Source organism: Penicillium hordei, assembly GCF_028827395.1.
Source record: "Penicillium hordei strain IBT 12815 chromosome Unknown utg000004l_segment0_segment0, whole genome shotgun sequence".
NCBI classification, from domain to species: domain Eukaryota; kingdom Fungi; phylum Ascomycota; class Eurotiomycetes; order Eurotiales; family Aspergillaceae; genus Penicillium; species Penicillium hordei.
Window position 1 is genome coordinate 4,122,642 of NW_026623145.1, and position 15,868 is coordinate 4,138,509.

Here is a 15,868-nt window from a genome sequence, read left to right on the forward strand (position 1 = left end):
TAATATATTTATATTCCGGGTACCAGACCCAAAGTTTACAATGCTCTATATAAGCCATACATTTCTCGATATAAACCTCATCAGGCCTGCCGTACGGGTGATCTATCAAGTCTCGCCGAACTTCGCGACGAATGAACCTCCCAATGAGAAGTGACCTGAATATTCCCAGGAGCGAGATAGCTCATCTTTGCCACGAAAGGCTGCGTGAGAGTGACTAGAGGCATCTCTGATTCCTCCATCCCTCTACCCGGAAGGACCGTTGTCTTCCAATACCTCGCAAACGTCGGATCATGTATAGATGCACGGACTGGAGAGGGAAGCGCCGATATTTTGAACATCCTCTGGATGGCTGGCTCCAAAGTTGGGAGACAGGCAACGATTATTCCCAGAAGAGGCACGATACATGAAAGTATTGACTTCCTGGCAGAGCCGTAGGTTGAGTCTTTTGGGTCGAGGTCGAACTCCATTTTCATGCAGATAGCAATAATGGCAACGATGCTGGGTCATTGGTTAGTCATTAGGTGTAATGTATAACTGTCCGTTGCACACAACCACGTATTACTTACCCCAGCCCTAGCACTTGGATACACGCCAGTGAAGTCTTTCTAGTCTTTGACAAGGGTATGCCCCATATCAATGGGATGGGAAGAATGACAATAAAGAAGCTGAGAATAGTCTCACTCGCATTGATGCCGGTATGCAACATCTTGCGATCACCGCAATGACCCGGAGTGTCGGCAAGCCATATTCTTTTCGGCGGGGTACATAAAAACGCAGTTGCAAAGGAGCCTGCAACCCAGAGAGCCGAACATAGACTCATAATGACATATGCTGGCAAGGTAATAGTGCGCTGACCGAAGTTGTGCACATAATAGGCGAGGACTGACAACTGGATCAAGGCGATCACCGTGACCCAGAGAAGGTCACCCGCATATGTAAGCTGATGGTAGGTTAGTTTAAACCAAATAGATGCCACTCGTTGTGACCTACCTGATTGAATTGGACAAAAATCTCGGACCCTCCGACCTGGGCTACTTCGGTGGAATGCAGCCCCATTCCACACACCACGACCATGATGATTTCCACCATGTAGCGACCGACCATAAAGAACTATACTCTCATAGTTAGTCTTGTCGGGATATCGCGGGGAACACACGAGATAGATAACTCTACCGTGGCAACCATAATCAACAAATCATTCAATTGCAGTGGAACCCACTGCAATCGTCGTGACCATAACCGCAGACCGACAAAAACAAAAACAATAGCCAAAAGGACCGACTGAACAGCGATGTCTATCTTTCCCAAGGCATTATGACCAAGGGAGTGAACGAGTGTGTCTGAGGGAAGCGCCATGAGGGAGAAATTGACGTCGAAGAACTTCCTTGGAAGGATGGGTTTTATTTTCTTGGACAACATCAGCAAAATATGTACTCCGTACACTCGGACATGAAAATTTTGGGGCCCAAGTAGCGCACGAGGGCAGAGGCAATTATCTGGAGACCAATGCCCATTACAGCATTTACGCCCGAGTAAGATTGCCAGATCCCGAGCAAGGGACTCCTGTAGAATTGATCTCTGTCACACTGCCAAAACGTGGCAAGGTTGCAGGGATTTTGATTTTGATTGTTTGATTATGGTTGTTGCGGATTCCTTTTCCTAAGGTCTAATATACCCAATCACGGACTTTTTCTATATTTTGAATCTCGTATTTACATGCGACGATAGTGCACATGGGTACTTGCAAGGATTTAACATTTCAGGTCTCGAAACCGAGGCCCCCAATTTATCTCTAACATGCGCGTTTCATGTTTGGCTGAGACATCCACATCATAACTAACTACTTGACCCCCACTCGATCCCGGTTCACGCGAGTCATCGCTATTTGGTAATAAATTCGAACTGGTTAATTGGTGCCTACGTACTATACATTGAATAATTGAATTTTAGACTATCTAACTAGAGGCTGCTAGTGCCCGTTGTGGCTTATATTATTTCTTTTCTGCCGAATCCTTCGGCTTAATGTACTCACTTAGGGACGCCAAGATAGCGCTTGCATTTTTCGAAGTATGCCAGGATGGGATGCGTTTGACTGTTTCGCGAAAAATAGCGGGGACGTTTCCGATATCTGACATGCCATTCTCTTAGCCTTTTCCAGGCCATTGAGATATATAATGAGAACTCTATAGAACCAGTTTTATCAAAGGCACGAAGTATTCGGATGAAATTGGAGGCCCCTGACTCTGACTCATGGCCCGTGCCATTCATGCAAGCCGTGGACTTTCCCTTTCGTAAACATCCAGAGTGTCGACCAATAGACTAGAAAAATCATGCAAGTATGACACGGGAGGGATAATTGACGCGTTTTGGGTAGGGTGGCTCGGTAGTGAAATACGTTGTTTCCGCGTAACATGCTGGCTATGTTATGTTTTCGCCAGAACAGCCAAGTTGCTTGGGTTGTTACAGCGGTCTTGTTACCTTTGCTCACTGCATTTTCCGGATAGATCTAAACAAATACCACTAAAAATGAATCGATTATACCGATTATTATACCAAGGTGTATCCGCTAGCTCAAGTAAAAAAGGAAGCTCATGATCGAATTTGCTGCCCTGTGCGGTGTTTGTCCGAGTTTAACGTACATCACATTTACTCTTTGTAGAACGAGTAGGGTTTGAATTGTTTTCTGCAGCTAATTGGCGTGTGCGACTGCCCAAAAAAGAGCGGAACCATTCCAGAAAAGGAAACATGTTGCAATTCAGCGGGAACTCCAATCCAATATGACCTTAGAACCCTGGAATGTTCAAAGTTTGTACTAAAAGAGTCAGCTACTATCTCAATGGATGCGAGGAAGTACAACTCACCCTAAACTCCCGATTTTCCCAATCCGTCATATCCAAAAACTCGGAGTTCTCCTGATGAACCTCGCCTTCCAGATTCTTGTCCCTCCTCCGGTTCTCCAAAACATAGTAGGTCCTCAGTCCAATCGTAAACACAATTGCCACCGAGATGGTAACAACAATGGCAATCTTAGCAGGAATATAATCCGGCTCATCCTCAGTGCGGAAAGTAAGCGGACCAAAAATATTTCCCAGACAAAACGACATAAGCAGAATAGCATTCATGGAAACCTTCTTCGTATGACCGGCGACATTGGCACCGGCAAGTGAGTACATAATTGGCAGGGCAGACCCAGTAACCTGCGTCAGATAGTTTCCGGCAAGTTGGGCGCCTTTCATATTCTTAGGCGAGAACGCAAGTAAACACCCGCCTAAAAGACCGCACGCCAGTGACGCCACTACGCATAGACAGCGCTGGTTGTACCAGCCTGCGAAATACGATGCAGTAAGGATGCTGACTATGCTGACTGCTCCATTGGGGATATTCAGTAACTCTGTTTCCTTGGTGGTGAAGCCGAAATTCTTGATGATAATCGAGGTAAAGCTGCTCGTGGCTGTATTGGGGACGTTCATGACTGTGACGATGATGGCGATGAGATAGGTCTGTGGATCACGGAAGACCTCGACGAATTGGTTGCGCTTGAAATGCTTGTTTTCGATTCCGGTTTGGTTCTCGCGGAGACGTTCGATTGCGAGGATTTTCTCGGCGTGGGTTAGACGGGAGGTCATGGGGTTGTCGGGGAGGAAGAAGAAGATGCTGATTCCGACGGCGATGGTTATTAGTCCGAAGATGAGGAATATTATTTGCCAGGGCTTGAATTGGTCTGATGTGTAGAAGAGGAGACCGTAGGCTACTAGGGCGCCCATTATCGAGGCTGTTCCTGTGCCTAGATACCATATTCCCATTCTTTGGGGTTGTTCTGTTGTTGGTTAGTATAGTATGGTTGGTGTATGAAAATGAACGTACCGTCTCTTTTGTACCACATCGATGTGATCAGGATCAATCTGAAATGATATAAGAAGAGGTCTAAGAAGGGGGTTCTTGGAGAGTGCACGTACGCAGGCGCAATCGCACTTTCAAAACATCCAAGCAGTACGCGAAGGACCATCAGACCTGGAAAGTTCTTTGCAGTGCAATTTAAGGTCGTCATAAGACCCCATATTGTAACTAATGGGTCAGCACACCAGATATCAAAATCATGAACCATGACCCACCATTAACCCCCAAGTACTTAGCAGTCGGCAAGCGCTGCATGAGGAATCCAGTCGGAAGCTCGAAGAATAAGTATGTCACATAGAACGCAAGCGTGAGGTTGGAGAATTGATCAGTGTGCATATTTGTGTCGCTGAGCAAGCCCATGACGGATGCATAGTTGACTGTAAACACGATGATTAGACACATTCTCTTACTGGTTCCAAAGCTTTACCTACTGAGTACCTTGTCAAGATATTGAAGATTATACGCTGCCCACATCAATGGCATGATCATCCAGTCAATCTTTCGCACGAGTGCCTTTTCATCTACCTCTGTTATGACTGCGATATCTTCCGTGCGCAGGAACTCGAGGGCGGCATCTGCTTTTCCGGTCGCTATCATTCCATTTTTGGTTTCTATATCGAGGTTTCCACCGACAGACTGTGTATGTCCTTCTGAAGAGTCTGACCCCATTGTGAATTTTGATTGTCGATTCGGTGGTTGGGTTGGTTCGTCTAGGGGTCTACCTTAGGTATAGCACACCGAGAACGCAGGAAACGTAGCTCGACAATGGTAAAGCAAAAAGAGGGATGAAGCGAGGGTCAAAAAATCCAACTACAACTCCTAATATATCCATACCCCCTCTAGTAATACAGCATCTCAGCAAACATTGCCTTCTCTCTAGCCCCTCTCTTCCACCTTGGCCAAGGGAGATAATCAGAGCATCAATCCCAAACAGGAAGCTATCAAGCCCGGCAATAGATACAACTGCGCACCAACCTTCCTGAAGAAGCTTGTCAATCTAAGATACCAGTCACAGCGTGTGGAGTTATGAGAAGTGCGGCATATGCCGCCTGGGTTGATAATAAGAACTAAAACGAGCCTAGAACTTAGTACTAGTATTGTGTATGGTTGGCTGTCGATTCGTTTATCTGTGATACAGCCGAGCGAGTGTACGGCAAGAGAGATCAGCGCCAGTGCAACAGCATTACTCCTAGATAGTTGGAGAAGGCAGAGCATGGTCAGATAAACATCGCTCTAGTCATCTCATTCTAACAGGTCGCTTTGCCGGTGCTCTAAGATATTTCTAGGCCGGTATAGGAAGGTAATCGCTGTTCAGAGATAAGCGTTCCGTCCTAACTCGATAGTATTCCCTGGACCCCGCACGCGAGAGCGGGAGGCACCGCTTGGAGTTGGGGTAGATAGATTTGATGATTTGAATGGGCGAAAGGCCAGATAGCTGTAATTTTGCATAAAGTCTGATTTTGGGGAGGGCCTTTGGTTTGCATTGGGTCTGGTTTTGGTACGCTACTAGTCAATAAGTGAAGCTATTAGTGTCTTGGTTAGGTCGAGTCAGGATCGAAAAATTGGGCCGAGAGATTATATACAGAGCATGGGAGTAAAATGCCAGAGAAAAATGTCAAGGAATCAAAATGGCCTTTAACCGCTACTTCAACTGTTTCTAGTCGTCCTAGCATTATCATCCCTTCAAATCTTCACACTGGCTTACAATCAACCAAGGCATCTTTTATCTAGTTAACCCCAGAGCAAACGGACCCGAGCCAGAATTCTCATCTACATACGTACATCCCGTCAAGGAAGTCTGGCAACACTCTCCAATGTCGCTTGATTCTTATATCCCTATGCGTTTGCTGTTCACTTTTTAAAATCCTTTGCCTCGGACTTCTTTGGGGTCTTTTGAAACGCCCTTTGGGGTATCGCAGCCAACAAACCCTTGATATTTTTGCAGTGGAAATTGTTCGACATCGGCTGTTTTCATACTTTTAAGACGCTATGTATCATGCAGCTCTCTCTTTCCTGGCTCAATGCAGCAGCTACGACGGAGTACAACGATGAAGAGTTCTATTTACTGCCGGACTAAAAAACCATCGCGCCAATAAGGGGAATTTCAGCCCAGCGTCTAACTATTGATCAGCAGGTCATAACTAGGTAGTAAATGTATCATAAGGCATCAGGGCGGTCTAGGTAGGCCGCGATCATGTCAAACCCAAACCACGTGGGCTCCAACGAAGCGCGAGCCATCGGAAGCCCGGCTTCCCAGGAGCATCTACCCCTTCTGAAGCTGGGACTAGAAGTCGGTATATCTAGAAAAGGATGTCCTCTCGATATCGGCTGCATGTCGCCGCTGGTCTCCGCAGCTTCCGTCTGCACAAACTCCTGATTAAGAATATCGACAAAGACGACCGGACAGCTGGTGCACACATACTCTTCAATATTGATTTTCGGAATAAGCGACATTCCGGGGTGTATCAAAAAGCAGCCCAGCGTGGACAAGCAGACGCTGTGTTTCCAGAGCACATCCCCCCAACGTAGCAAATACTCGCATAAGGCTCGAAGTTCCAAGAGTTTGGGTTTGTCTTAGACTTAGTGAACTCTCGGGATGTAGTATTTCTAGAAATTCATCCCCCGTTGGGCGTGTCTCCTCGAAGTGATCGAGTTTTCTGGATGATAGCTAGTCTAAACCTCCATAACGTCAGATATCCTTGAGCCGTCAGCTACTACGATCCACAACCGAAGAGCGAGATTCCGCAGGACTCCTATCATACTATGAATACTCCCTCCGTAACGTCAACTCTGCTATCAGCGGTGAACGAGGTGACATGATAGACCTTCAGAAATGGCGACACCGATCTCTCCAATCCCAACACAAAATTCAATCGACAAGACACTTCGTGCACTACTGGACTACTTGAAAACAAAATGGGGACCCAGGCGTCTGGTCCCTAATTGTGAATGACCTCGATCTACTACTCAACCAGATTGAGCAGTATGGTCAGTCGCTGGAGCGTATAATCCCAGTCGTAACGTCGATGGTCCAGCTCTCTGATGCGCAACAGTCGATAGCAGAATCTGTAAATGTGAGGCGGTTGACTTATGTCGCTCTTGTTTTTATACCTCTGTCATGGGTAGCAGCAACATTCAGCATGGCTGGTGAATATGCACCGGGTCACCCGAAATTCTGGATCTACTTTGCTGTCTCCGTTCCGCTTTGCGCGGCTATTGTTTATGGGTCATATTTGGTGAATCTGCCGAATTTTGGCTGATTTAACAAGATCCATTCCCGACTGGAGGAGAAAAAGACCGCTGAGTATCGTGTCGGTCAAGTAGATATTATATCTACCTAGGTATGTGTAATTCGGTAGTTCGAACGTATATGTACACTTTGACGACCTAGCCCCTCAATCGTGGAGCAGCCAAAGGCGAATCAATATCACCCCACTCACAACCTTCGCTCTCATCCCCATCCTCGTAATCTAATTCAAAATTCTCCTCCTCAAAAGATGGACTGACATGCACAGCCGGCGACGAGATAGGACTGAGTGCCACACGCGGCCGCGACTTAAAGACACTCGCGTACTCAGCATCTTCCTCGAAGAGTTGATCCTGTGGCGTCGAAGCACGTGAGATCTCGCCCCTCGAACGAGTTGAGTGCGCGGAGGTCTTCCGCGGCGTCACGAACTGGTTGACCGGGAATGACGGGCGGGCTCTGCGGCGGGGCCGTGGCGCTTCGTGGGCCACGGGTGGAAGGAGGGACATTGATCTGCGCGTGCGCTCGGCTAAGGTGTGGGTGCGTTTGATTGGTTCTGGGCCTGGTTCGTCGCCTGATGAGGGGAGGTTTGGAGAGAGGCGGACGATTGGGGGAGAGGGTTGAGTGTACTCTGGTTCTGGATATGGATTGGGCTTGGGCTCAGGCCCTTGATGGAGCTCTTGGATTTCTAAGTCTGTTGGATGACCTGTGGCGTGGTGATCTTCAGCCACTGTTGATGGCGAGCTGATAATCTCCGAGCTTTTGAATTGTAGTTTGCTGCTCGTTTTAACCTCCGGTGTGAAAACTGCAGGCTTGACGCGAGATTTGCCGTTGATACGGGATAGGGCCTCGTTTACAGAGGATAGGAGATATTTCTCTGGGCCTTTCAACGTCCGCCCGCGATCCCCGGGTTGGCGAACAGATTTGGATATACTAGCAACTGTGAGAGACTGGTGATCCCGGAATAGCACACGTGGTTCTTTAGGCAGGGCTGTGCTTATTTCGCTGGGGCCTCTTTCCTGTAAGAGGGACTTGTTGTATTCATGCCACTTGCGTAGTCGATTTCGTTGAAGTAGAACCCGAGCCTCCAAATCAAGAACCAGATCCTGCTTCAAGCCACCGCTGAGACTGTCTACATTCGAGTCCTTTGCTCGCATCCATGCCTCAGAGAAAGGGAGTTCCAGAAAAGCATCAGTGCTGCTTTGTGATCCGCCTTTCAGCAGTGCAGTGGCCCATTCTTCGCTGCCCAGCCAATTTGTTTGTAACTCACGCACCAAGCTCTCCGGCTCGCTCTGCGTGTCATCCATGTAATCACTTGATCCTTGATTCGCACGTTCGGCCAGCTCGACCTTTTTATGATCTAGGAGCTGTGAGAACCGATTATACGCCTCTCTAACTCGGGCATGGCGCTCTCCCGCAGAACCAAGAGATACTTGGTGAGCAAGAACGAGCGGCAGGAGGTTCTGATAGTCGGTTAGGGTCATGGCCGCTGTAGTCGAAAGTTTCATGGCAGGATTCAAAAGCATCTCGTCCGCGGACACCGCCACAACTTTACGGAGAACGGCGGCGGAGAAGCCAGCGAGCAGCTCCTCGAATTTATCGCCCTTGCAATCATCCAGCATGGTTTTGCGAAGAATAATCTCCCTTCCCAGATCGCCGTTCTTCTTCAATTCACCTAGACACCGAAACAAGGCCGCGCGGAGGTTGACAGACTGTAGAGGCTCTAACGGGGGGAAGAAGGGCCGGAGTTTCTGCAGGGGATGTCAGTAAAGTTCAGAAAATTCGAAGCTGGCAATTGAGTAACCGTACATCTTGGGCGGTCTCCGGATCCCAAATGGCGTAGAGGTGGTACAGGGCCCATTCTATCAGTCGGGTTCGGTGTCGTTGGTTCTGTGATGTTGGGGTTAAGGCGCGGAGAGATATACCGGGCCAATCCTCGCGTTGATCTAGATGTAACAGCTTCAGGTTGCGAATGAACACATCCAAATGCGAGGGACCCGGCCAGTCCAGGGGTTTCGGCCGAACAGGCCTTGTTGCAGCCATCCTGTGTCAAAGGGGACTTCAGTAAACGGGCGGCGAAGAGTAAACATAGATAACGAAAGTTTGCATTGTTTGCAGCTTATATCAGTCCCGCGCTGGTGTAGTTTGTTTTTTTTTTTTTGCTTCCCAACTACCCTCTTTGGTTGTGTTTCTTTCGTTCTCTCGGTCATTCTCTCTCCCCAAAGGCATCAGCCATGGTCTCCGACAACTCTACGTGGACCCCCGAGACCGGTAAGCCTCAAAACCCTCTTCTTAGACCCCGCGAAGCTGATATCTGTAGTGCTCTCTACCCTCCCCTACCGCCTAGAGGAGAACTCTACGTCGCCTGTCCCCTTCTTCCACTTGATCGAGCGCCTTAAGACTACCAAGCGCGAGGGCTGGCGCCGCTTCGGCATCGATAATGGAGAGTCAATCTCTGACCATATGTACCGCATGTCGATCATGACGATGATGGCCCCGCCGTCCCTGGCAGAGAAGATCAACATTCCGCGCTGCATAAAGATGGCCTTGATCCATGATATGGCCGAGGCGCTTGTCGGCGATATCACTCCAGTCGATCCCGTCACTAAGCCCGAGAAGGCTCGTCGTGAGGCCTCCGTTATGGATTACATCACCTCTACCCTCCTCGGCAAGGTCCCCCGGGGGTGCCCTTTCGGGTGGGGAAATCAAAGAAATCTTTGAGGAATACGAGGCGAACGAGAGTGATGAGGCCAAATTCGTGCATGATATCGACAAGATGGAGCTGCTGTTGCAAATGGTTGAGTATGAGCGCGCGCATAAGGTGGATCTCACCGAGTTCACCCATGTCAGGAAGCGCATTCAGTTTGAACCGATTCAGAAATGGGCTGATGAAGTTATTCTGGGGAGACCGAACAAGGCATAGATATGCATGCGCCATGATCGCAGGAAATAGGTGATGGGGAATGCATGCACTGAGACCCATTGCGTTTTCGGCGTTTGTTTCTTCATTTTCATCTTTGCATTTCTTTTTTTTTTTCGGGTACGGTACTTTAGATACCATAGCGGACGAGTTACGAGAACACATGATTTCTAAAACGCTTTGGGCGTAGTATTACATTTTCACTATACTTGATGTCTGGTAAGTATGTGTCGTTCTGCCTCGGCAACTTCGAATTCTTGGCTTTTCTAATAGAGTGGGCGAGGAACACACATTGGTTATTCGTGCTTATACCATAGTCGATCCAACTCTCGAAGTTCGTCCAGTGCTACAGGACCACAGCTTCGATGATTTAGCCACGGCGGCGCGGCCGATATCAAAACAACAACACGGCCATTTCGAAATGCTTATATATAATCCAGCCTGACATGAGATACGAAGCTACGCCGAAATGAAGTTGACTTCTCTCTTTTGAAGATTTCGAAAAAGTTCTATGAGGAGGATCTTACCCAGAGCTTCTACGTGTTTGTGACGAGGTACTCGGTAGACGTGGTCGAGGATCAAGATACCCTAGCCGAGATACCTGACATTTCAATGCCCACGTTAGAGCTCAAGTACTAGCCCTGCCATGATACGATGACGAGGGTAAATAATTCTGGTTATGGGCTCCCGCTCGCAACTCAGCGTGTTTGTTGTTCGACAAGGCAACTATATCGATGCTCACCGACGTCCTCCTTCCCGAGAATTGGAGGAACAGTCAGCTAGTACTCAAGAATAAGACCATCAAAGTTGTGGATGGATCTTGGAAAGCGCCTTCCCAGATATGCACGATATCGTGGTGTAGGACAATACCTTATTCCTGATCTATCAAGAGGTCACCAATGACCTGAACAGCGGGGCCACCCAGGACTTCACCAGGACTTCCTCAAGCGTCTCCCTTACTAGTGAACTTTCATATCTGTTCTCTATTAGAATCATATGTATACAATTGTCCAGGACCTTCATATCCAAGACATAGACCCAATCAATCAAGCGGCTCATTCTCCATCTCCTGCGACAACATCTCAGCCTCGGCCCTCATATCCTCTTCATCACGAGGCTTGCGTGCATCATTATCTACAACCGGGAACCTAGACCTCCTCCCCGAATTCACAGCATTTCTATCCCCAACCTCAGTCGACTGATTACCCTCTTCCGTAGTAACGGCATTCTTGAACGCCCTCCCCAAATCCCCCTCATCCCCATCAAGCAAGTCATAAACCGCATCCGTGCCACCGGCATGGTCCAGATCTGCCGCCTTGCGCGGAATGATATGCGCATGGACATGTGGCACGCTTTGGCCGGCCTGCACGCCGTCCTGGATGGCGATGTTCAAGCTCGTGGCACCGTATACGCGCTCGACCATGCGGCCCACGCGCCGCACTGTTAAGAAGAGGTCGCTTGTTTCGGCAGGGGTGAGGTCTGTGACGCGGGGGACGACGCGACGTGGGGAGACTAGGACGTGGCCTGGGAGGATTGGTTTCAGGTTTACCAGGGCGAAGGTTAAGGGGGTTGTGTGGAAGACCTGAGGTTTGGGAGCAAATTGTTAGTTATGTTGGTGTGCTAGGGTTAGTCATGTTAATGGCTGTGCTTGTGTCTATGGCTGGTTCTGTGCTATAATGTGGTTGGTGTTGGTTGAGGAGACTGGGGGTTTTTTTTGGGAGATGAGATTTACCTGTGGTGTAACAATGAAGGAACCAAAGTAGATTGGCGTTTTGGCGCCTTTGAGAGCTGACATTTCGGTATTGGATATAGGATATTGAGGTGAATTTGGGAAGATTCCAAGGTTGTCCCGGTTGTTTTCTGGTGATGTCGGGCGATATGTCGATAAGCGCTTATCAGATATCAAGATCATCCCCTTCACCTTGGGTTAACCTACATGTGTACACGATGTACCTATTGACATATTTCTAGGTAGATACCGATGCGGCAGCCCAGGTGAGATCTACGAACCATATCCTTATTTTAACCATGAATATATCGAGAAAGCACAGGAGAATGGGTATCATTGACATTGGTCATAAGCAATATCCTGAACTATATTACAAAAAGAGTATCGAGCCAAAGAATTGCGACTCATCGCTGATCGCAAGGGTAACAAAAAAAAGGGAGATATGAAGAATACATACAAACAGTCAATTATCATCAGTGTGAGATTGGCGTGAAAGGTTCGAGAGGATGTTGATGTCAAGTCTGCTCTTTCTCTGGCTCGTCCTTGGTTTCAGGGGCAACGGAAGATTCCTGTAACACTTCAGTCTCTGCCTCGGGCTTTTCAGCAGGAGTTGCCTCTTCGTAGGAATTTGTATTTCCATCGCCTTTCGTAGCATGCTCCTCGATGGGCGCTTCTGAGTTCGTAGCCGAGTCTTCGGAGAGGGGTTCCTTCGTCCTCTCAGTCTGCTCAGTCTGCTCAACTTGCTCAATCTTTTCCTGAACTTCAGGAATTTTAGAGGGCTGCTCATAGGGTTCTTGCGGTGGCTGTTCCTGGGGTTCCTCAACTGGCTCTTCGGAGAGATTTCCTACATCAGTAGGTGGCTCATCCGCGACAGTAGGTTCCTCTCTAGTCCGTATTTCCAAAACGGAAACAGGCCGCGGTTCGGGTGATTGCTCCAGGGGCTCACGCAATGGCGATGGTGTAATCTCTTCCAAGTCCTCCGCATCCTCCGCGATAGGTGTAACACGCGATCCTGTTGAAGGACTGTGCTTGTGGCGACGGGTGGTCGCGCTAGTGACGAGCGCCGGGTCCTGACTCTCCGCAGCGGTACCGAATGGATTATCACCTTCCTTGCGTAGAATAGTGAAGCGATTGCTGCTGTTGATAGGTTTTTCCTTGGGTGCTTTTCCCTCGGCTTCCTCCTTCCTTTTCTTGGCTGCTGCGGCTTCATCGGGTCCTCCAGCCCTAAGAGGAATCGTGTAGTCCGCGATAAGGTTGTAGTGAACGCAAACGGTCTTGAAAAAGACGTACAGACCGCCATGCCTCTCTACCTTCGAAAACACACCAGGATGGCGAAACCACGCGTGAGCGAAGAAGCGGTAGAGGCGGCGGAAGATATCTTCCAAAGGTTTCTTGATTTTGTCATGACTTGGCAATACAAGTCGTTTGTCGAAAGTTTCCGAGGCGAGAATGTTCATGGCCCAATCCAGAGTATGGCAGCAATAGTCAATAGCGCAGCAATATTTGGCTCTATCGTGCCCCGCGCCCGCGCAAATATACTGCCAATCGTTGACTCGCATCTCGGGACAAGTTTGCGATGAGCATGGCGGGCTCTCAGCAAAAAAGCCCTCGACCAGGCGATTAACTTCGAGAGTGAAGAAGCGACATAGTTCGTACTTCCAACCAATTTCCTCGAACCCATTCGGGGGTTTGGTCAGCTCGTTCGCAACCTCGCTCCCAGGTTTTCTCGGCTCTTTGGCAACTTTGATCTCTGAGGGTTCTGTCGGCTCTTCCGCAACCTCGCTTGTCCGGTCCACCATGTCGAATTCGTCGGGGTTCTGCTTGTTGTACTCTTCCAAAAGCACATTGTACTCCTCCATAAGCACATCATACTTCGGGTCCGCCTTGTCAGATGATTTGCGCTTCAGCTCATTGTACTCCCACATAAGCACATCGTACTTCTCCATAAGCAGATCGTACTTCTCCATAAGTTCGGTGTACTTGGGCGCAAGCTTATGGTACTGGGCTTTGAGGTGCTCCTGGAGCTGGAATGGAGAATTTATCTGAATTTGTCAGTAATGTCGAAAATATGTAGCGGGGAGCAACTAACCTGCTCTAGGGGAATCGCCGGCAGACCCATGTTGGCGGATTTGGTCCCTGGCCGGATTCTGCGCGTCGAGCCATCGTTTTCTCCTATCACACCACCAAGAAGGTCTGCATCATTGCCAAAGGATTCGCCAACTGACGGTGACTGTGGTCCAATCTGAACCTCAGTAAATGGAGGAGGACTGGGAAGCCGCGGGGAGCTTGACGGAGAGACTCCCGCAGCAGTCATGACGGTAGTGTAACGAGGGCGCTGGATAAAGCGAGAAAACCGAGAAACAGATGAAAGAGTGAATGGCCCCTAAACGCCCTATTAAATCGTGTTAATAAAAGCAAAGGTCGAATGTTGGGAGCAGGCATCGACGCTGAAGATAACAACCATCAACATAACAACGGCTGACCGCCCGAGCCCTGTGCCCTAAAGTCTATTTTGGGAAACAACGTCATCCGCCGCATCTACGAGCTTTCTGTTTCTTCGGACTCTGTGTTCTTCTCTAATATTTACACAACATTCAAATAATAGGACATTATGTCTGCCAATTTTGAAGACGAGGATGCTCCTCCGGAGCTTATCGATGTGTCTGCAATGCCAGCCGACCAAACATCGGTAGGTGAAGAACCAACAGCTCGAGTGCCCATCACGCTGGTTACTGGTATGATTGAATAGAGTGCATATTGAATTAAGTCATAATATGAGACTGATACACTAATTAGGGTACTTGGGAGCGGGGAAAACGACCCTGTTGAACTATATCCTGACAGAAAAACACGGCAAGAAAATTGCCGTGATCATGAACGGTTCGTTTATTACACCTGGCTGTGTGATATGACATACATCGCTAATACAGTTTCAGAATTTGGTGACTGTAAGGCGTCCAACCAGATGGACGAAAAACTTACATTCTAACATTATATCACAAAGCAATGGACATTGAAAAACCAATGACAGTAAATCAAGGTGGCCAAGAAGTAACCGAATGGATGGAAGTCGGCAATGGCTGCATCTGCTGCTCTGTGAAAGACTCAGGTGTAATGGCCATCGAGTCATTGATGGAACGCCGCGGCACCTTCGATTACATTCTTTTGGAGACAACCGGTCTTGCCGACCCAGGCAACATCGCCCCGATCTTCTGGATGGACGAAGGGCTCGGTAGTTCTATTTACCTCGATGGAATTGTCACTCTCGTCGACGCAAAGAACATTATGCACTTGCTTGATGAACCGGCCCCTGAAGAGAAGGCCGAGTCGCATGACGTGAACCACGACCACGGTTCTGGCCCTGTTCTGTCTATGGCGCATATGCAGATCTCGCATGCAGATGTGGTGATCCTCAACAAAACCGATCTGGTTACGGAGCAAGAGCTGGAGGCTGTGCGAGATCGTGTTGCCTCTATCAACAGCGTGGCTAAGATTCATGTGACGGATCATAGCCGGACGCCGCAGATTGAGGGTGTTGTGCTGGATTTGCATGCTTATGATCACTTGGCGGATCTGGACTTCAGTAAAAAGGGACATAGCCATATGGACCCGGTATGTTTATATTGCCTTCTGTTTCCTGGCTGCTCCAAACAGGGAAGGGCATGCTCTCGTGATTCTAACTATTACTAGGCAATTTCTACCACTGCGATCGTTACGCCTCCAATCCCGGCAGATAAGGTCAACTGCGTGGATGCCTGGCTGCGCTCTGTTTTATGGGATACAACATTCCCTGCGCCTACGAAATCAGTCTCATCCGAGCCACAACCCATAGACTTCGAGGTTCATCGGTTAAAGGGTATACTGATCCTGAATGACGGGACAAGCAGGATCATCCAAGCCGTGCGGGATGTATTCGAGATTCGAGATGCGGAGCCCATAGACACAGAGGATAAGTCTAAACCGCTCCAGTGCAAGATTGTGCTGATTGGACGAGGACTAGGATCAAGTGTAGAACCTTGGCGGGAGAGTTTTGAATCCTGTTTGGTTACCAAATGAGGAGAATATATTGTCTATGATC

At 48.6% G+C, this 15,868-nt stretch overlaps 8 protein-coding genes across 8 annotated transcripts; 3 read left to right on the plus strand and 5 right to left on the minus strand.

Moving 5' to 3' along the window:
* Positions 1–80: 80 nt before the first annotated feature.
* On the minus strand, positions 81–1,356 carry N7537_008722 (uncharacterized protein; the record flags this gene model as incomplete). The annotated part of the gene is made up of 4 exons (XM_056899776.1): positions 81–498; positions 567–940; positions 991–1,110; positions 1,174–1,356. The coding sequence occupies 4 exons, from the start codon at positions 1,354–1,356 to the stop codon at positions 81–83; spliced, it is 1,095 nt and encodes a 364-aa protein (XP_056751852.1).
* Positions 1,357–2,800: 1,444 nt separating this feature from the next.
* N7537_008723 (putative MFS transporter) lies at positions 2,801–4,566 on the minus strand (the record flags this gene model as incomplete). Its single annotated transcript, XM_056899777.1, has 6 exons — positions 2,801–2,812; positions 2,862–3,817; positions 3,865–3,902; positions 3,957–4,065; positions 4,113–4,274; positions 4,329–4,566. 6 exons carry the CDS (start codon positions 4,564–4,566, stop codon positions 2,801–2,803), a joined length of 1,515 nt encoding a protein of 504 aa, XP_056751853.1.
* Positions 4,567–6,091: 1,525 nt separating this feature from the next.
* N7537_008724 (uncharacterized protein) lies at positions 6,092–6,274 on the plus strand (the record flags this gene model as incomplete). The annotated part of the gene is made up of 1 exon (XM_056899778.1): positions 6,092–6,274. One exon carries the CDS (start codon positions 6,092–6,094, stop codon positions 6,272–6,274), a length of 183 nt encoding a protein of 60 aa, XP_056751854.1.
* A 1,010-nt stretch (positions 6,275–7,284) lies between these two features.
* Positions 7,285–9,184, minus strand: N7537_008725 (uncharacterized protein; the record flags this gene model as incomplete). Its single annotated transcript, XM_056899779.1, has 2 exons — positions 7,285–8,892; positions 8,951–9,184. The coding sequence occupies 2 exons, from the start codon at positions 9,182–9,184 to the stop codon at positions 7,285–7,287; spliced, it is 1,842 nt and encodes a 613-aa protein (XP_056751855.1).
* Positions 9,185–9,375: 191 nt separating this feature from the next.
* N7537_008726 (HD domain-containing protein) lies at positions 9,376–10,064 on the plus strand (the record flags this gene model as incomplete). Its single annotated transcript, XM_056899780.1, has 3 exons — positions 9,376–9,412; positions 9,462–9,814; positions 9,873–10,064. 3 exons carry the CDS (start codon positions 9,376–9,378, stop codon positions 10,062–10,064), a joined length of 582 nt encoding a protein of 193 aa, XP_056751856.1.
* A 1,039-nt stretch (positions 10,065–11,103) lies between these two features.
* N7537_008727 (HIT family protein) lies at positions 11,104–11,856 on the minus strand (the record flags this gene model as incomplete). The annotated part of the gene is made up of 2 exons (XM_056899781.1): positions 11,104–11,643; positions 11,794–11,856. 2 exons carry the CDS (start codon positions 11,854–11,856, stop codon positions 11,104–11,106), a joined length of 603 nt encoding a protein of 200 aa, XP_056751857.1.
* A 449-nt stretch (positions 11,857–12,305) lies between these two features.
* Positions 12,306–14,104, minus strand: N7537_008728 (Mob1 family protein; the record flags this gene model as incomplete). Its single annotated transcript, XM_056899782.1, has 2 exons — positions 12,306–13,832; positions 13,880–14,104. The coding sequence occupies 2 exons, from the start codon at positions 14,102–14,104 to the stop codon at positions 12,306–12,308; spliced, it is 1,752 nt and encodes a 583-aa protein (XP_056751858.1).
* A 297-nt stretch (positions 14,105–14,401) lies between these two features.
* Positions 14,402–15,846, plus strand: N7537_008729 (CobW family GTP-binding protein; the record flags this gene model as incomplete). Its single annotated transcript, XM_056899783.1, has 5 exons — positions 14,402–14,525; positions 14,587–14,670; positions 14,727–14,738; positions 14,795–15,402; positions 15,481–15,846. 5 exons carry the CDS (start codon positions 14,402–14,404, stop codon positions 15,844–15,846), a joined length of 1,194 nt encoding a protein of 397 aa, XP_056751859.1.
* Positions 15,847–15,868: the final 22 nt, after the last annotated feature.